Genomic DNA, 21,373 nt, shown 5'->3' with positions numbered 1-21,373 from the left:
TGGATGCCATCAGCGCTTTTCTCTTTTCTCTTGCCCTTCTTCAAAAATTTCAAAAGTGAAAAAAAATTAAGAGGAAAAAGAAACCCTCCTTCAAACAAAATTTTGTACCTTTTCACTGAGACATTCTCTCAAAATTTGGAGCATTCAGAATCAGCTTTTCTTCATTTATACCTTGGCTAGTCGCTAATTCACTCATAGAAGAAAATCACATTCTTCTGATGTCTGACTATTTTGATTCAAAGAAGCAGAGATTCCACTGGAACTGTATAAACTGCCAAGTGGAGGTGGTCTGCAATATGGGCTGAAGGACTGCATTTATCACCTGTGAAATCTTTTTGTCCCAGCTGTCCTGAACTCTTTTCTCTATTTTCACTAAGAGTATTTGGCAGCCATAATCAACATGTTATTCATCCAGATAGTAGCAGCTTCTGCTGGTCTAATGATGATTTTCAAGCAGCCTTTCACATGTTCTCCTATTTAAGAAACTTTCTCCTTCTCAGGTCCTCAGTTAATAAGATCTCTGTTTAAAGCAGTAGCATCCTGTTTCTGGCTATTCTTCTTAGAGAAAACAACATTTATAATAGCAGCTGCAACAAATAAAGGATTTTGGAAATACATAAATTCTTGTATGGAGAGGAACTCCTACAGTGTTTTGTTGCTTTAAGACAGGTAACAACTAGCTTAAAGTGAATAACTTAGGCTCCAGCAAGTTTCTGGACCTTTCATGAGCTTGTATTCCTTGCAAGAAGCATCCAATTTGCATGTTTCTGTCAATATGGCTGTGCTGCAGGTTCTCATTTAAGTAGAAACCAACTTCTTGCAACAGTTGTTTGAATAGCTGTAATGGTTTAAGTCACAAAGCTTCTATATAGTTTATTTAATGTCAGCAAACACAGGTATATTCTGGTCCTGGAGAAAAAGGAGGCTGGGTTTTATGGCTTGAAATTTCTTTTGTATATATTTTCGAACATCAAATAAAACACTGATGCCTTACCAAAACATGATCTTGAAAGGTATATTATTGAATTCCTCTTTTACCATGCTACAAATGGGCAGCAACAGATGACCTGGCATTAGTTCCTTTGTAGTGTTCACATGATATCACAAAGCATCTGAAGTCTGCTTATGTGGTTTATGATGTCACAAAATTCCTGGAAAAAATTATTTCTTTGTAAGTAACTGCAGCTCATCAGTTGTTCTATATATAACCTTCACAATAGCAACCATCTGCTGAGAGCCAGGCCACTTCCCTCTTTCTTTTTTCCCTTCAACACATCAAATTAGTGTGAGGATGATTTCATATACATATGGTTTGAATGCTGCTAACAAAGCCAAAATGAACTCGGAAAGCCACTGAAGGAACCTTTTAGTAAGCTCTGAGTCACTGTCCAGAAAATTTTGTTTGTTTGTTTGATTTCAGTTTACAAACTTTCTGAACAGCTGAATGGTGATATTCAGAAGTTACATATGTAAGATAGAAAAAAAATAAAAGCAGCTTATTTTTGGACTGAAGATGCTGTTGTTATTTCTGTTGCTGTGTGCTTTGTCTCTACTTGTGTGGTAAAAGTAGCAAAGTGTGGGGGATTATGACTGCAATTAGCATTTCACATTTACATCCCATATAAAAATTTAAACTTTTATTGCCTTATGCTTCCTGCAAGAGTTCCAATAGAGCTTTCTATATATGGGAACTACAAAGTGAAGACAGAATCGTATTGTAAAAAGGAGTATTGGTGTATTGATTAAAGCATGGTTCTGCTCTGAAGAAAGACTTTTTATGAAGTTTAGGATTCTAGCCAATGACTTCCAAATCAGCTGCACTCCTTTTACGTGAAAAAATACATTGTAGAGAGAAAAGCAAAGTAATTTCTGATGACCAGTCCAACAGAATCTGCTTGGAACATGAAAAAAGAAGTTGTGGCTAGTGTATTGCTATAGACAATAAAGACCTCATCAGTCAAATATTGCCCTGAGCTTTTGGAACTCAAGAGCCCTGAAATGCTTTTATGCTTTTCATTTTTTTTTTTTCCTTTTTCGGAGTTAAACAGGTGTGACGAAAAGCACATTTTCAAATACATGAGGTTTTGCTGCATAATGAAACTTATGTTTGCTTAAGAATGTTTATTCTGAAGTATGCAGATTTCTTCTGCTTCTTTCATAGCAACCTCTGCTTTATGCTTCCATAGCTAGATCTGGATTGATATTCTATCTGGCTTAGACTTGTTTGCAGTATATTATGACCGATACCACCACTGTAGTGCAAAATGTCCTCAAATATCAATTCTGTTCAGGAGAGTGTCCTTAAATATTAATTCTGTTGTGGATTTTGAGCTGGAAAAATAAAATATCCAGTCGTGCTTCACAGAGCTGCAAGTAGTAAAATCATAGCTCTCCTAGTAAAATAAGTGAAGCTGGCTCTGATTATTCATGGAGTCAGAATTGCTGAATAAAGTAGATTTTAACAGCATATAACTCTTTCTTGGTGTAATTGCATTTTAAAGATGTTTAGGAGTATTTTCTTGCTTTTCAAAGCTTGACAGGCCTATACCTTTCCCTGAGCCTGTTTATTTTCATTCCCATGCTACAAGTCACTGCCCCTTAATTTGTTCAGCTTTACCTCTGAATACAGCATATCAAGTGACTGCGCTCTGATGCTTATTTCACAGGGTTGTGAAACAATGGTTAGAAACCAGGCAGTTAAGCAGAGCCAATGGCTTGCCTATATTGTTCCAAAATTCCTCATCTGTACAAACTAAATAATCAAAACTCTTCTCCCTCTCGCTCTGAGCTTGGCTTTATTAGGTAAGACAGCCCAAAATGAAATTAAAGCCTTAGCACTATTTAATTACAGAATTTTCACCAACAGCTACTAGCGTATGCTATTCTTGCACACTGACTGCTTGTTCACACACTGTATGCTGCCATTTTCAGTTATTATAGCAGAACTGCTTTCTACAGCTGTGCTGTGACTGATTCAAGAAACTGATCCAGGTTAAATATCTATGGTTTGCAGAGGTTTGGTTTTCTTGCTCTCTTTTTTTATTCTGGATCATTTCCAAAAACCAGTTCAGTTGTGCTGGCACTATTAAAGCTGGAAAAAAATACTGGAAAATTGAAGGGGAGACAATTTAACCTAGAGGTATAGCTGTTGATATTATTCCTTGTACATGAATGTTCTACTTGCAGTCTTTCTGCTGAGAGCCATACTTTCTGGATTAAGAAGATGACACCTTCAACAACTGCAATAGGCAGGCTATTTTAACATCTAGAATGTTTCATACAACAGCAGACTATGGAGAAAAAGAGCAATATGTTAGTATATCTAGTCTGAATCACCGGGTATGTCTAGATAAATAATTACTTTCAAATAGCAGAAGAATAAATTATAGACAAGACGTTAACGTATACAATTTAACCAGGATTTTTTTAATCTTCTTTTTAAACAACTATAAATAAGTATAGATTTAGTTACTAAATAATATTTATTTATTACTTTCACTACCTTATTTTTCTGAAAGTCAAGTATTTATGCACTGAGAACATACTTGTAATAGTTTATAAATAAAAATGCTATTTGTATGCTAAATCTTTAATCTCCCATATGTATTCTAAAGCTTTAGCTATTTATAAAATAATAAGGCATTCTTTTTCTTTAAGTATCTAAAACAAGCATGATATAACTAAGCAAAAGAGCCTTTTGATGCTTAAAGTTTTTTTTATATGTTGTTTAAGAAAAGAAAGTAGCACGTGTGATTACATATGGTCGTTTCAAATCTAAAACTGAATATCTGAGAGCCGTTTAAAATTTTCTGTTCTGCATTTCAAATATATTTGGAACACCGCTAAAGTCATATTAAAGCTGAGCATCTCTAAAAATTGACCAAGAATTTCCATGTGTCTAGTTAAGGAAGTATGGCAGTAGATATTTCAAATACATATATTTAAAGCCAAACCTTTTATGAAAACTCTGTTATGCCATATAAAATTCTGATACTGATTTTGCCAAGTTAATTTTTTTCATAAAGGTAATGAAGCTCTGAAAGTCTAAAGCCTTATAGAAAGTTCTAACCTTGATTGTTCTGATAGCTATCTAGTTAAAAAAAAAAAAAAAAAACACCCTAAAAATGGGCTTACCAATGGGGAAATTGGTAAACTGTTGGAGATCAGGAATTAGTAATTGTCCCTCTGACCAAGGTGCCCTTTGCTAGCAGTATTCCTCAGCACAATAAAGGCAGCTGCTTTGCTGATCTACTCACTGTTAGAGCCTCTTGCAACGGGGGATAGTTGCTTGCTTGAAGTACGGTTTGTCCAGATTAAATTTATGCCAGTATTTGGCCAGAATGCGAGTGCCAGGTAAAACCTTCTGGGTTCTGCTTGCGTATATATTACAGGTGTAACAGCTAAAAGAAGGATAGGTGATTTCAGTTTCCAGGTTATTGAGCTATAAAAAGCTAAATTTATTTATTATACGTACATTGAGGGCTCCTCTTTTCTTTTCATTGTAGACTCCAATGAATCAAGCCTCAACCCGCTCTCACTGCATTTTCACTATTCACATCTCCAGCAAGGAACCTGGATCTGCAACTATTCGACGCTCCAAGTTACACTTAGTAGACCTTGCTGGATCAGAGCGTGTTGCAAAGACTGGAGTTGGAGGTCACTTGTTGACAGAAGCCAAATATATCAACCTATCATTACATTATTTGGAACAGGTAAAATTGAAATAGTGTGAAACATTTCTTCCTGTGCTACATTCCTGTTTAGCAATGTGCAATGTTTTGGAAATCTTGATTCCAATATTCAGTTAGTCTTAGGACTGTGTATTTAGTGCAGTTTTTTAAAATGCTTGAATTAGTAGGTCTTAATTTGAAATAAAATATTTTAATTTAGGAAAAACTTAACAATTAAATGGTAAGGCTATAGTAGGTATACAGGGTAGTGTTTCAAAAATAACTTTCTTGCTTTATTTGAACGACTGAAGATATTTACAAGATTACAGCTGAGTTTCTGCTAAAAATTTTCTTTGTCATCTTCACCCCATTCCAGAGCTGGGATCAGGATGTATCACTCAAGAATCATTGAACTAAAGTATTTTATTTTTATTTGGTTCAATTATTGCCTTATTTTAAAACATTAGGCTCCTCTCTCATTTGTTGTTTGATTCCTCTCTCAATGTGAGTCTCTGATCTCTTTTAACAAAGTTAACTCCTGTCTCATGTGTATGGAGTAAATACCATAATTGGTTTTATACCAGTAGGACTCCTATTTGCAATTGTAATAATAGTAATAAATCTCCACAAATCTTTGTCGTTCACCTGGTGTTACTGAAAGAGGTTTAGCCTGTTTACAGTTTAAAGAGGAAATCCATTAAAACTGAAAATTTTGTGGGTGTCTGTGAAAATTCTTTAAGGTTAGGAAATATTGTTCTACTTACTGGGAAGAATATTTTCATTTTTGTTCTGTGTGTTTTTCTCTTAAGAAGAACAAATGTCTTAGATTTCGTTTAATCTAATCAGCGATTTCATCTGTCAAGAGAAGAAATTTAAGGCACAGCAGGTGGCAGTCAGTCATTTACTTTTACACTGAATTTTATTCATTCCCCAAATTTGTTTAAATTTTACATTTAAGCATAATGCTTGAATTTCAGTTCTACTCATGGGGAGCGATAAGGGTAAGTGGTTCTAAAACAGACCTCTTCAGAATTGTACAAATTGTGCTCAGGATCCTTCTTACTGTACGATTTTTATGCATTTGTAATACAATATTGTATGAGCTTTTACGAGGTTGAATTTAATTTTCTGTGTATTGTGTCTTGAGATACTCAGGCTTGAAGTGCTGTAGAAGCGTAATATATTAATATTTTGTCCCGCAACTTTAAACTCTTGTTTTAGAATAAATACGGTTAGAGATAAGCACCTTGGGTTCTGCCTGGGATTGCATATCGATAACAAAAATGTTTTCTAATACTGAACAAAATACCAATGAAGACAGTAAAAAATAACTTTTTATTCAGTGGGAACTGAGCCATTCAATCCTGACCTTGCAGTGACTAATATTAAAGTACAAGGACTCCTCAAAATTACCTTATTTCCATACTCAATTACTCACTTGTCTACTGGTCTGTTAGTGTTGGGTTATACCATTTCTAAACACCTTGCATAATAAAATAGTCATCTAAAATTGTTTGTGTCTAGATGACAATGGAAACACAGATCTGTGATAACACACTTGGTCTACTCATTAAATATCCAAAAGGTGCTAAGAAATCTTCATCAATTGCACTTCTTCTCTGAGTAGCCTGTATGTCCAGAGCAAAATGAGGGTGAGATAGTGTCGTGCAGCTGATCTACGATGGCAGTAGGGACAATTCAGTTTTAGTGTCCACAGCAATTTGATACAGAGGTGCTCTTAAAAGTCCCTGCTACCACATTTGGGTAGTTTTTGTTGTCCATAAGGTGTAGTAGCATATTCTGGAATTATAATCGCATTTTTTTTGGTGTGTGTAGATATTTCCTTCAGATAGTGTATCCTGGACCATATTTAGAGTTGCAGATTAATAGTGATACAGCCATATGATTTGACACTACAGTGGAATTGGAACTATATGTGTTTCCCCAGAATAATAGACTATAATGTTCACACTGCTTTGATGAAGATGTCTGTTAAGTGTCATTGAACACATGCTCCATTTAGGGAATGCTGAAAAATTTTACTTGTTAGTAGATGACGCTACCCATATTTACTGAAGTTTTTGCTAATAGAATTTGAAATCACTGCCAGCCATCAAATGCTAGATTTTTTCACGTCCTATAGAAAACGTGATTTTCTGGTTTTGTTGTTTCCTAATGAACATATACAGACATTAGTGAAACAGAAAAAACAAGAACTTTTTAATAATTTAAAGTGAAAGAATTTGGTGTTGATTAGCAAATCCCGAGGTTTAGGGTGAATTATTTGCAGCAAGACCTGTAGTGTTTACTTGAGACAAGCGTATGTTGTCCAAAGAGTAAGAATGCTTGTAATTATCCACAAGACACCAGCAGCAGAGTTTGGAATTTTTGCTGCGAGGGCCAGAGCTGATAAACATTACTAGGTGGGATCGGAGACTTCACTGACAGAAATCTGAGGAGTGGGAAAGTGTGGGCAGGAATCTGGAAGGATTCTGCATATGGATCAAAGGCAATGTCAGAAGTCTTGTGACTGTGGATGGACAGGAGAAAAAAGGAGACCTCTGGAGCAGACACATGGCTTCAGAGCATGTGATGCACTGCAAGATATAGGAGTAGCTGATAGCTCTGTACCTGCAAGTGACGCACCACGAAATCCTCATCTCCTGAGGATGGGCTGAGAGCATGTCCTGGTTGCCTGTTGACATGAGGTACTGGTGCAAATCTGTTCCGTATATGAAGTTGCTGCTTGCACAAAGGATATGGACAGGAACAGCGACTCTTGGGAACACTTCAGATCGTATCTTAACCACTTCTGAGTCTCAGGCCTTCCTTTATACTTTACAATATTTCCAATTGTTTCAGTGCAGTCATTTGTGAGTGACTGTACCTTTTCTATGCTATTATGTTTCATATAGGATGCAATTTTACAATAAGTGACAACATTTCTGACAGCTTCCACATTTGAAAAATTAGGTCTTAAAGTGTGTTTTTTTCACCCAGTCAAAATGAAACTTTCTGCCTTAGGTTATGTTGATTTAAATCAGCATATTACAGTCCTAGTTCAGGAATATTATTAAGGCCTTTTAAGCTTAGACCTACCAGTATTTAAAAAGAAACAAATCCAAAAACTTTTTTTTATATCAAAAGGATAAGAACAGCTTCTTTTTGATCATGTAAAAATGAGCCAGTTTTCTGATTGTCACAATTGGTTGGCTGTTAGAAGATCCAGGTTCAGATCCTGTGCAAGTGGTCTCTGTCACGTTGTGAAAGAGCGTAATTTCCCTGTCTGTCACATTTCTCCTCTTTCTATTCCAGATTTCATGACTGGATTGTAAAGATTGATTTAGTGATTTAAGTGAGGCACTAAAGCCATCTAAAGGGACTTAAAGCCATCATCTTCTGTGTTATGTGACTTTGTCATGTGACAGTACAGTGGCTTCTGCATCATGAGAGCTGGTCTCATAGCTTTTCAGTGCTAGTGCGGGATGGTTCAAATTCTACCTGGACTTCCTGCATGAGCTTCAGAAAAAAAATCAACTTCTTCGTTACACAGTTCCCATTTCTAATGGAAATAACATATCTTCCCTCTGGCTCTTCTCCCATCTTGTCTGTTCAGATTGTAGTCTCTGTGTGGCAGAGACTGGGAGTCTGCTTATCAAGGTATACGCTAGACTACTATGAGGTTTCTCTGCAATATTATAAAGTAACAGAGACATAACTTATTTCCATCTAACAAGTTAGTAACATACGAGATTTGAAAACCTCGATCCAGGAATGGGTTTCCAGATTCCTTTCAAGACTAATTTTCCTATTACGCATTCATCCTTCTCAGGGCTACCTGTGAGAGATTTATAGTAATAAGAAATTTTAACATTCTAAAGACCATTAAGAGAAACTAGTGCCAACAAAAAAGTTGCTACTAAATTTTCTAAAATAGCAGTTTTCTTAAGTGCAGCAGAAACAAAATACGTGCTGGTGTGTAACATTTATTAAATGAAAAACAAATCCTAGGCATTTAGGATAGCTTGCACAACTCAGATAACTACAGCTTTTCAGTACAGTGCTTGGCCAGTTAAAAATTCAAATCTTTTATATCACAACAGATCATGGGGTAATCTGGCTTTTTATTTAATATTAATTAGGTCCCATAATGTAAACAGCTGAGAAGGGAAACTGAGAATAGTAGGTGTACCATTTCCTTTTTGGCCAAGGCATATGTGTACTACACTGAAGTATTTCTTTCCAGCAGTACATTGTAATTATGCACCCTTTTATTTGTGTTTTACTTTTCAAGGCATTTTCTCAGTAATAAATGTATTGACCCCTCTAAGAACTATGTGCTTTAAGAATGTGTAATTTTAAAAGCATACTTCAGCAAATATTAAAGAGTTTTCTACTTGAATACAATTAACACTTTATTATTATGATAGAAAAAATACGAGGAAGATTTTGAGTAAGTTCCTATGTGTTAGGAAACTCTGTGATTTTTAGTTTATTGTGTTCAGTTTCCACATTGTTGAGAGGCTGTAAAGCTAGGGTATGACAAAACTAAGTTTATTTGATCTTTCAGGTCCAGTTCCTACAAGGGCATATAAACACACTGAAATTTAAGTTGAAAGGCTTTCAGTAAAATCAGTGGGTTTGCATCTAACTGTGTGCATGAGCATAGTTTTGTTGTCTCAGAAGTTTAGGTTCCTGAGCAGATTGGTTTTGTTCTCTTTCTTTGTCAATCATTAATAGACACGTAAATTTAAAAGTCTTTTCCATTTTTACTGCTGTTTCAGGTAATAATTGCCCTTGCAGAGAAAAACCGGTCCCACATTCCTTACCGAAACTCTATGATGACCTCAGTGCTAAGAGACAGTCTGGGAGGAAACTGCATGACTACCATGATAGCAACACTCTCTATCGACAAAAGAAACATAGATGTAAGTTACTTCCACCTATTTTCAACAAAAAATGTTTTCACTTCTCTAAAGATCCTGCTCTTTTAACTTGTATTGCAGTTTGCAATTCAAGTGTGTATGCTTTTATTCTTATCCTTACAAAAAAAACCTTTTAAACTTTGTTTTCAGAAGATATTTTTATCAGTGGAAACTGCAGTTAGATGTAGACAAATCCTTTAGGAAATGTGATTTTCTCTAAGAGATCTCAAGTCAAGGAGCAGTTGGGAAACAACTTGCACCTAATGACGAACTACTTTTTATTTTTTTTCTATATTTACTGTTTTCCTGATGAATAAATCTTTGAGTTATGAAAAGACATCCCCAAGGAATGTTCCACAGGACAAGCTGGTAAGATCTGTAAGTAGATTATGGATCATACTGAAAGTTTTGGCAGAACTTCTGTAGACTTCTTTGGAGTCAAGATTTCATTGAGTATGGTACACAACTAGAGAGTTCACTGTGGGGGAGAGGGAGTTGGGTGGGGTGATTTGGGTTTCTTGGAATTTTTTCAAATACTTTTATCTCCCTTCACCATTTTCCTGCACTGGAATTATGTATAGTGATATTTTCTTCTTTTTGTTTACCAAAACATGTTACGATCTGAATACATGGAATCCTTCTCAAAGGCATTTATAATGTATTTGTTTCCTGATTTTCCATAACATCAAAGGGTTCTAATGTGAATAAACAAGAAAAAAAAAACTATTAAGCCTAAGACTGTTTTCTAAAATACAGTGGAAAGCATTATACTAAAAAAGTACTTCATGTAGTTGAAGAATTTTTTTTCTTTAGAAAATGGACTTTGTGGTTAAATGAAAACAGATTTTTCATACTTGTAAACATGTAGTTATACAAACATGATGTCTGGTTCCAAATGCAACTGAATAAGTTTGTTAATGACTTCTTTTTTAGACGTGTGGGTTAGGCACCCTTTCATATATCAGTTATCAGGTGCGTGTATCTCACATTGCGATCTGGGTTTCTATTTTGGGAATATTTAGCCCAAGCAATCATCCAGGCTAGGCTACTGACAGTTTTCATGTTCTTGCTTTAGCATGTACCATCTACACAACACACCTTATTCTCCAAATATAAATAAAGAAGTCCCTTCCCTGCTCCCTAAAATCTGATACATTCAAGAAATATTAGAACAGAGATTAGGTCAATTACTGAATATTAGAAAATGTCAGAATTAGGATAGCTTCATAATTTCAATTTGGAATTCTGTGAGTCATTATGCACAGTTATGGTTTGCTGTTTTGTTTTTTGTCCGTTGGATATACATTTCATTCACAAGGAAGCACAAGATTGAATTGCCTCCCAGATGAATTGAAGTTGTATAATAAAAGCAGCTTTCTTAAGGACCTAGCTCTGTCTCTTGTAATGAAAGCAATGAAGCAGAGAATTCAAAGTAAGAAAGGACACTCATGAAGAGGACAAATAGAATGTGATCCTAGAGAACTAGATAATATTCCTACTTCTACCAAAGAGTTAGTATAAAAATTCTAGCATCATCTGCATCACATTTTATGTGCTAGTTTTGTGGAGTGCTTGAAAGATTTAAATTCAGAAGTGTAGATATATTTGATTATTATAGCTGTAACTGAAGTTGAATGGAAACTGTTTTGAACAAAATCAAATATCGTTTTTTTGGTATGTTTGAGTTCAATTTCCCTTCTGTTAAGTGTAGTCATTCCACCTACTTGCAGCAAAGCAATACCTAGAGGGTTAATTGATTAATTTTTGTGAAGTCCTCAGCTACTGTAACAATAAGCATGACAGAAAAAAGTATTAGGAAATTAGTAGCTGTCAGCTACTAATGACATTGAATAAATATATAGTAAACTTACATATTGAATATTGAATGAACTGATTAGCTACTCATTAATTTAACATATGCTTCACACTGAACAGGGAAAAGATGTCTGGTGGAAATGTATACATGTGTCCTGTACATAGAATTGTACTTAATATGTGAATAGAACTTAATTAAAATCACATTAGCTGATCATCATAGCACAGGAACTGTACAGTGAAGGAAAAGAGAGTCCAGCTAAGGCTATGTGCAGCTCTCTTAGTTATAAGGCCTTCCTTTTCTTTCCTCGAAAACTGTTCTTTGATTCTGTGTGTATATATTATGTCTTTGGCAATAAACACTAGAATCTTTCATCATGTAACCCTAATTCAGATACCACCCCTCCAAGCACTGAAAGAGGCAGAATTCTTGTGGAAAAAGGAATATATGATAATCTGTTTAAATTGGTATTTTCATATGTTGGAGGACTGAAAAGTGCAGAATTACTTTGATTTTCAAATACAAGTCTGTAGCAGTAGTAAAGTTTTCTTAATGTAGGGATTATGTGTAAATTCTTACATTTTAAATGTAGACCGGCACATCTCAGAAAATTTTACTATACAGTTTATCAAGCATCATTAGAACTTCTAAGTCTACTGTATGATGTTTTATTCTTTGAGATAACTGAGAGCAATTACTGGCTTTTTATTCATTAGGTAGATAAGTTCTCTAGTACGGTCTTGGCACATAAGTAGTGGCTGATCTTAAAGGATGGAAAAATGCTTAGGGATCCTCGATTTCATTCTGTGCCCTGGCTCCGAGCGTGCACTGGTTGTCCTAGAGTTTCCTTCACAACATCAGTCTTGTATCTTCTTTTTTCGTTTTTTCCTACCTTCCTGTCCTCTTCCACTTCACCTTAGCTCATCTGACAGTTTTTTATCTGGTATCATAGTTCTCTTGTATGCCTCCTAGTTCTAAGTCTTCCAGTTTGTTTCTCATTTGCCCTGGACTTCCACTCTTCTTCCCTTCATCTCTTTTCCTATCTTCTTTTACACATGCTTCTCTAGACTCATTTTCACCAAAAAAAATGGTTTTAGTTAAATTTCTCCTTTTCTCGTCATTCAAAAGTTTTTACCTTCTGAATAGTGTGGTTTTCTTGTCCTTTAGTGCCAACCAGAGACTCATTTAAAATACAGTTGATCAAGGGGCTGACTAGGTCAATAAAATATCTAGTATGATTTGACAGTTTTGTATGCCACTGTTATTAATATGCTAACCTAATTTCCTTTAAATATTGTTCTTCTGGCATATGAAATTGTAGAATAGTTCTGTGAAATATACAAAAACTAGAAACTTAGTTCAATGACTGCATTAGTGATCTGTTCTACTTACCTGGTGCAAAGCTAACTGACTTTTTTCTCCCTTTCTTTTCTTTTTTTTTTTTTCCTCTGCAGGAATCTATAGCAACCTGCAGATTTGCACAGAGAGTTGCTCTTATTAAGAATGAAGCAGTTCTTAATGAAGAAATTGACCCCAGATTGGTGAGAGTTGACTAGGGGCAGAGGGGAGGAGGTTTCTTGTTTTATGTCTCAATAATTAATAGCGGTCAAATGATGTTGAGGATTTTATACTGAATCATTCCATTAAATTGTTTTTACATGCAATTTCCATTTTTTTTCTGTAAAATAACTACTATTTTTTTTTCTTTTGAATATAATTATAATTAAATGGACCTTTATAAAACCCCTAAAGGCTTTGTCAGCTCTTAGGGCATCTGAGGGGCAATGGTCACTTTCATTATTGTCTTTGTATTCCTTCTTTTAGGGTGTTAGTTTCTAAATCATAGTCACAGATAACTGAATGTCCCTAGAACTCTTTAAAAATCTACTAAGATTGTTAATTACTTGATGAAAGAACGCTGCTGCGCTGAAACAGTTTGTATATTAAAAGCTAAGGAGCATACAGATACAGTCCTTCCTTAAGATTGGTCCAAGGAACATTTTAGCTGGGAAGAAAGAACTGTGTACAGCTATCATTAGGAAAAAAGAAAGACAAGTAAATGAGATATAGAAATAGGATTTCCACACTAAAGCATTAGGCTGATGTTCACATCCAAAAGAGCAGCAGAGGAGCTATGCAGAATGGATCCGGGATTTAGGAAGTGCAGAGAAGGACAGAGGCAATAATCCACATTGGTAAAGCATAAAGTGTTCTCACATAAACAAAACAAGTTTCTTCTTTTAATGTGCATAACAAAAATGTACTTTATTTTTTCTTCTTAGTATTTGGTTAGCCTTTCCTTTGAAAGAACTTATATGCCTCTAGCTTGTTACATACCAGATTTGTTTGAAGATGTGCTCTGTAATAGAAGTTTTACTATATTAAGAGGCCTTTGTTAGTTTATTTAAAGTAATTTTCTGCATTACCTCGAAAATTTCTTTTCTTTGTAAATATTAAGTACACCTATTAAGGATTGATTAATTCAGCATAGTATTGCAGATAATGAGAACTACTGGATCAGCTGGGATGCATGCTGTATATCAAAGATGTTTTCTGATATGGGAACTGTTGGACTGAGGTTACATTGGTCATGCCAAAGCTGCATATATGGATGTAATGAAGAAGAACTATGGATGCATTTCAGCATACCCCTGTCTCTCTGACAGAGGAGATGAAAAATAAGTTAAGGTTAAGCTATTATATTATTCTGTTCTTATATAAGCAGACAAGATTTAAAACATAGTTTTAAACAACAAAATTATAAATTTGAACTGTAGCTTTTTACCTATAAAGAATATAAAACATGAATGAAATATTCTAATATCAGTGATTCTGTATGTTTTATGATATACTAATCACATCATCATTCTTTTTAATAAGAAAAATTATTACTGTATTTCTAAATTTCTCATGACTGATTTGTAATTACAAGTTTTACGTATTTTGTTCTCATACGACTTCCTGAACTGGCTACGAAATGCTTTCCTCTTGAATGCTGGGCTGCAGAATGCTAGATTATAGAACATAAGAAGCATTTATTGTCTAAAACATGGAGGATTACATGGCTGATTTTTTTCATTCATCGTTGCTTGACCATAATTAACATATTTCAGTTTCTGTTAGTGATTGTGCTTTTATTTTCTCTTGTCCTTGAAGTTCAAAGGGGATAGGCGATTCTCATCAGGTTTTCTGCTGGTTTTCTTCTTTTTATTATTATTTTATATATTTTTCTTTACAAATAATTTCTAACACTAACAGCAACACACACAGAAAAAAGAACATCCAAAAAATAAAATACCAAAAAGAAACCCAGTAGGCACTGAACAACATCTTCATTTCTGTCTGTCTGTCCTTTTCTCTTTCCTATGTAGCTTTATAGTACTAAATCATGCAAAACATTTCTTCCGTGGCCCCAGAAGCCTTTGACTGAGGTGGAACATATGCAGGCTCCTGAACATTTACTACATCCTGTGGAGCTATATTCCACAGAGTTTGATATGTCTCGCTCTGCAGGATCATTTAGGAAGTAAAGCAAAAGGGGACTCATGAGAATTCCCACAAGACTCCCCTCTTATGGAAAAGGCAGGGGAACAGAGGTACCTAGACTTTCTATGACTCTGTGCTCATTGTGGAATTTGTTGCCCATCTTAACTGCCTAAAGGATATTCCTAGGGTGCAATGTGATTATTCAGTAAAGTGCTGGACTTACGATTTTTTTCATAAAATCAAAAGCCATTTATTTGCAATTTTTATCATCCGTAAGTTGACTGCATGCTTTTTAAAGGGAGCGCATAATACCTCTTGATAGATCAGAGTTAAGTCTGACTATTGTGTGAACTTCATTCTTCATAATGGAGAATAACCCGACAGTGTATCTCACTAAGAAAATGAATTTGTACCCATTGTACTTTTTAAGGAGCTTTAAGCTTCAGCTTTGAACCTCGCTCACTCAAGACCAAAGGATTTGGTTTAAACTGAAAATGAAACTATTGAGCCTGAATTAAATCTAATCTCCTCTGGCATTCATTTAAAAACAAAAATTAAAATATTATGCTTCTGTGGATTTTTATTTCTCTTAATAACGCTTTAAAATCTATCTTTTATCCATATCCTGAAAATACCATTTCTTTTGCTGTCACATTGAGGTTAATCATGCTAGCAAATTTGAACATTTAACAGGGATGATGCTATCAGTGCAGCTTTTTGCATTTTTATACTCCAGCCCCAAATTTTATTTTATTGACTCAGTAGTTGGCACAGACTACAGCAGAGTGTGGCACCAGATTGAGGCAACCTAAAGTGAGGTTAAAATGTTTGGCCTGCAATATTCTTGAAGCACTCTTGCAACGTCTGTAATTGACAATTCACCACCTTAATAGATTCTTAAATAAAATATTGTAAGTTAGTCTTTCATACTTTATAACAACAAATGTATTACCAGTAAGTTTAGAGTTGAAAGAAATAATCATATGTATGTTTAGAATGTTTTGATTTTTAAAGAGAAAATACCCATTCAAAGTTAAGAAAGTCATGGTTATTTTTAAATATTAAAAGAAATACAAATGTTTGAAGGAATTTTAATATCCAGTGAAAATGTGTCATCAATTTCAACAATCTTATTTCTAGAAAGTGCATGCAATCAAGAATGATTAATTTTCCTTGAAAACAGTCGTGTCTTGGAAACTTATTTTCCACATGGAATCAGTGTGCTCATATCGATCTAAAAATATCATTGGACTTCTGATACATTTGAGACATTTAAGGCAATGCATCATTAAAATGAGCTATCATAAAGTAGCGAAGAATTTGCTCATTCATGTTTTAGACTTAAGGATTTGCATATTGTCCCTGCTTTGTAGAATTTGGCCTTGAGAGGCTAATAATTTGTAATATATGGTTTTATACAGACAGTTTTTCCAAAAGTACAGGCTCCAATAATGAGCTATTCGAATTTAAAAATCTAGTAGAGTTCTCCAAGTCACTTTCTCAATTATTACTATTCATTAATGCAATTTAATTTCACTACGTTGATTTGTACTGTTCATTCTTTGTTAGCAACTGATATATCCGGCAACTATAGTATGCTATAATTCTAATAAGAGTGTAATGTTACATGAAAAAAAGAATAGTCAAGATTAAAATACTAAGATACTGTTTTGGAATGTCTGTTTCTAAACGGAAGGTAAAAAAAAAATATCATCTTGTCCAAGCTGTCCTTTCTTTAACAAAGACAGTGGTTCTATTTTAAATGTTTTTCATTACGAACAGGCAAAACTAATGAGTTAGAAAGCTTTTTTATTCCTAAGGCAAATTATTTTTCTCTTTTGGAAATAATCTTTTGAACTCTTTCTATGCAGCCATGTCTTCTAACACAGATTTTACGGAGTTTGGAAGACTTTTCTTGCTTTTATAAATGGAAATGGGTAAAAAAAAAAGTGCTTGGTGTATTTAAGGCATTTGGATTGTTTTTAAAAAACAGATGTTGTTTAAAAAATAGAAAACTGAAGTATAATGTTTCCCGAAATTTAGCCTTCTAATGCAAAAATCATAAACTAGCTATTCATTTGTAGATGATGCTTGGTTTATGCCTTGCTGTTTGTAGATGATTGTCCAGCTGAAAAAGGAGATCCAGGAGTTGAAGGATGAGCTGGCACTGGTGACTGGCAAGCAAAGAACGTCAGAGCTTTCACAAGAAGAGCTACTTCAGTAATGGCTTACATTGTTTTCAGTTTCTTCTTCTGTGGTGATACTTTTCATCAGTTTCTTTGTTGGCATAAATGCTTAAATTCGTCTCAGAGTTTTAAACTTCTCTGAGAGAACAATAAAGTTAGGTGCCAGGTTAGAATGGCAGTCTTCCATGAAATGCTGTATGAAGCTGCTGGCTGTGTTTTTGCAGCCTCAGCTTTGAGGAAGTGAAGTGAAGTAAACGCAAGAATGGGAATGTCTGTCAGATGCCAAGCAAAAGTGGTGGTGTATGATAGTGCAGAATTAAAAAACAGTCTCTCTCAAAACTGGATATATGATCTGAGTAGAATTCAAGAAATATTCTTTGTGCTGAGAAGTATCCTGCTGCAGTGTTGATCTGACATAGGCCAAGAGAAATCTTGCATTTCTGATACATGATTAATCAGTGTCTTAAAAGCCAACTACTCAGATTTTTTACTTACCATGCTATTAAAAATGCTTGATTAATTCACATAAGTGTTGTAACATCCTAAAACTTTTTGTAACAGACCAGGACAGCATGTAAGATTTTTCTATGTATAACGTACAAATATTTATTTAGGTCTAAATTTTCACAATAACTAGGTTCAGTTCCCAGTTTTGAAAAATTAATTGCTTCTGTAGGATGCACCCATTCCATCTCTGTGCCTCATCTGTATAGAGATAATAGTAACTGCCTAGAGATTTTGTTTGGTTAGAATATTAATGGTAACTAAATTGAAGTTCTGAGAATTTGTAGTCTCATTTTAATTTCTCTTGGAACTTGTCCAGAAGAAAACTACCAGTACTAACAATTTCCCCTGATATCTAGGAGATTCTGGAAACAAGAGGACAAGCTGCTACCTTGAACTTTGAATTTCTCATGTAGATTGTTTTCATTCTTAATTCTTGGTTTTGACTGGGTTTTTTGGGGGTTTTTTTTGTGCAAAAACTAAATGACATCCTTATCAAGAATGAGGAGCATTATGTATATCTTTCTGTTACACTGTTAATCTGAGTAATTTTCAACACAGGCAGTTACCAGTATAATCTTCTAACCCCTCAGTTCCTACTGGGTTTGTTTATCCTTCTACCCAAAAATATGGGAGTCAAATACGCCAAAAATGTTACAGGGTAGCACTGGATGTGACAAAATCAAGCCACAGAAAGAAAATCAAAGAAATAAGAGAAGTAACTTTCTTTTTCTTTACATGCAAAATTAAATGTCCTTATTAGCTAGTTTCTTTTTAACCTGACAGAACTAGTCCTTCAGAAGATGAGTGACTCTCAGTGACTTTATTCAGATATATTTAAATAATCTATATATTCATTTAAAGATGTACTTTCCTAACATTATTATAAAAATCAGTCACTTTATTTTTCCACTGTGGTGGTGTTTGCTGTTTAGTTTCTATAGAGAAACTGGGGATTTGGAAATAATTTTGTTTATTTAGGCCACACTGATGAAACTTACTTCCTAAGATTTCCTGCCTAAGATTTTTTGCCATGAAAATGGTAGTCTTATAAATGGGAATGAGTTCATAGTTGATGAAAGTTCTTAATATGAATATGCAAAGGAAAACTAGGAATGTACCATCTGCATACAGTTGCACTGTAGCATATATCTGGGAGGCCTCATTTCAGAAATGTGTGACCGGAAAGTGTATCAGTCGTATGTTTTTCCTTTTTATCTATATAGCACAATATATAGTGTCATACCTAGTCAGAAAATGTTGCTTCTGAGATCATAGCAAGGAATTCTGCATCCCATTCCTCCAGAAAAAAGCAGGGATGAGACTTTAATGAGTTACTAGCTGTAATAAGACAGAGAACGAGAAATAATTTTCAAGGAACTCAGCTAAATTAGGACAACACAAAATTCAAGTTTTTAAAATTTATCGGACAACTCAAAATTCTCAGTTTTTAAAATTTATCATTTATCTGTCTTTCTTCAGGCTCATATAGCACATGTTCATTGTTTCAGAAATAAGTTCTTTCTTGGACCAAATGTTCTGCAGTTAAAATACAGAAAAAAATCTTAAGTACTGCTGACAAGACATAATACGCTTGCTGAGGATCAACAATAAACAGGAAAGACATCTAACAATTAACCTCATCAGGCATAAATGCCATATAACGGCGTTGTTCACAGTTCATTATTTTTAATATAGACTTTAAAATGGATAAAAGAATTGGATATGCAGAGTTTTTTGTGGGTAGCATAGTTTCAAGCTGAGAGCAGAAGATACTACTGGAGAATCTGTTGTATACATGAGTCTGACTTAGTAATACAATATGCTGTAGTTGAACGGAATGTTTAAAGAAAAATCAATCTTTTTTAAACACTTCAAGTGGGGGAAAATATGAACTGTCAGGTTTTATGAGTTTTGCATTTGTATGTGTTGTTGCAAACGGAGTGTTCACAGGTAAACAACTGATATGGACTAAACACCCAAATGAAAGTGCTGAGGGCTCCAGAGCTGGACACAGGACTCCAGGTGCGGTCTAACTAGAGCAGAGCAGAGGGGCAGAATCACCTCCCTTGACCTGCTGGCCATGTTTCTTTTGATGCAGCCCAGGATGCAGTTGGCCTTCTGGGCTGCAAGTGCACACTGCCAGGTCATGTTGAGTTTCTCATCAGCCAGCACCCCCAAGTCCTCCTCACGGCTGCTCTCAATCTGTTCTTCACCCAGCCTGTATTTGTGCTTGGGATTGCCCTGACCCACGTGCAGGACCTTGCACTTGGCCTTGTTGAATTTCACGAGGTTCTCACAGGCCCACCTCTCAAGACTATCCAGGTCCCTCTGGATGGCATCCCTTCCGTCCAGTGTGTTGACTGCACCACACAGCTTGGTGTCATTGTCAAACCTGCTGAGGGTGCACTCAGTCCCACTGTCCATGTCACCGACATAAATGGTAGTATAAAAAGCCCAGCATAAAAGATAGTATAAAAAGCCACTATTTCAATGAAAGTATCTTTCTGTGGTTTTGAACATGTGTACATTTTGAGCTCGCTTTCGTATGGCGATAATATTTGTGACCATGCTGGTTTACATCTGTCTGAGCCTCCTGTCCATAAATTTCCTGAGCATTTATGAATATCAACAGATAGCATCTAAGTGTTCTGTCTCCAGTTAGAGTCTATCAATGCATGACACAGCAAATCTTTGTGACACTTCTGTTTATTGAGACTGGCCATCTGAGTTTGGAGCTACTCGTTATCTGGAGAGTTTGTTCACATTAATGAATAAATATACAAGTAAGTAGTCCAAACAGAAGTATTGACCTGGATGAGGGCTGATAAAATAATGATTTTCTATTACTGGAAAATGGCTGTGTTGCAGTTTGCATCTAGTTTTGCATCTGTAATAAAACCTAAATAATATTACTTACCAGGATATGGATCAGATTGTTATGGCAGACAGAACAGGAAAAGGGAGATAGCATAGGTGATAATGCAACATGTTGTGTTGCACTTTGAGTCGCCACTCAAGAATGGTTTTTAGGGGAGAAGTACTACAGGGGAATCCAGACAGAATAATCTCTGTTGTTTTTTTTTTGATTGATGCTTTTTTAATCTACCCAGAGAGGAAATTATAATTAAGGTCATTATGGATTTCAAACAGTATTTAGACATTTCTGCTTAGTTAGGGTATCTTCTGTTTAAACTTCAATAAACTGTATCTTGACATGTATATGTATGTGTATGTATATATAAATAATCCAAGTTTACATAGTTCTTTTCAAAATTCTTAAACTTCAACAAAAGTCTTACTGTGATTCATATTATTACAAATAAGGTAATTAACAAGTAAGGAGAAGTGTTACCAAATATAGTCTCATCAAAAATGGATGTGTTTTAATTCTTCTTATGCTGATACATCATATGTATTTCAAGTGAGGACAGAGCAAAATTAACCTTCTGAAAGCATTCTGTGCCCATTTTTTATACTTATTCATTGTTTCTGAACGCAGATGATCAAAGGTACAAAACAGGTCAATGAAAAACTCCATGCACTAAGTACAGATTTATTTTGTTGTCTGCACAAGTCTTTATCTCTGGCTCTTTTCAGTAGAAGATGGAAGCCAAAATTAATCCAGGTCCAGTGATATTTGTGTAGATCCAATAATTATTTTTTTTAGTCTAATAAAATGGCTATGGTAACACATAGATTTTTTGCTCTCTGCATAGGTTGCAGGAAATAAGTGTTAGTGATTGCCCTGGAAATAATAATTAATGTTATGTTAAAAGGATATTT

At 34.9% G+C, this 21,373-nt stretch overlaps 1 protein-coding gene across 1 annotated transcript in view; it reads left to right on the top strand.

Moving 5' to 3' along the window:
- The window catches only part of KIF6 (kinesin family member 6), a 169,176-nt gene that overhangs the window by 39,307 nt on the left and 108,496 nt on the right, over positions 1-21,373 (top strand). The window contains exons 7-10 of the mRNA XM_075445778.1: positions 4,506-4,712; positions 9,455-9,598; positions 12,866-12,952; positions 17,014-17,117. Of these exons, the coding sequence (XP_075301893.1) occupies positions 4,506-4,712; positions 9,455-9,598; positions 12,866-12,952; positions 17,014-17,117 (542 nt within the window). The remainder of the gene's footprint in view (positions 1-4,505; positions 4,713-9,454; positions 9,599-12,865; positions 12,953-17,013; positions 17,118-21,373) is intronic.

Source organism: Opisthocomus hoazin, chromosome 2 (genome assembly GCF_030867145.1).
Source record: "Opisthocomus hoazin isolate bOpiHoa1 chromosome 2, bOpiHoa1.hap1, whole genome shotgun sequence".
NCBI classification, from domain to species: Eukaryota; Metazoa; Chordata; class Aves; order Opisthocomiformes; family Opisthocomidae; genus Opisthocomus; species Opisthocomus hoazin.
The sequence above is the reverse complement of the archived record's forward strand: the minus strand, read 5'-3'. Positions and strand labels throughout refer to the sequence as shown.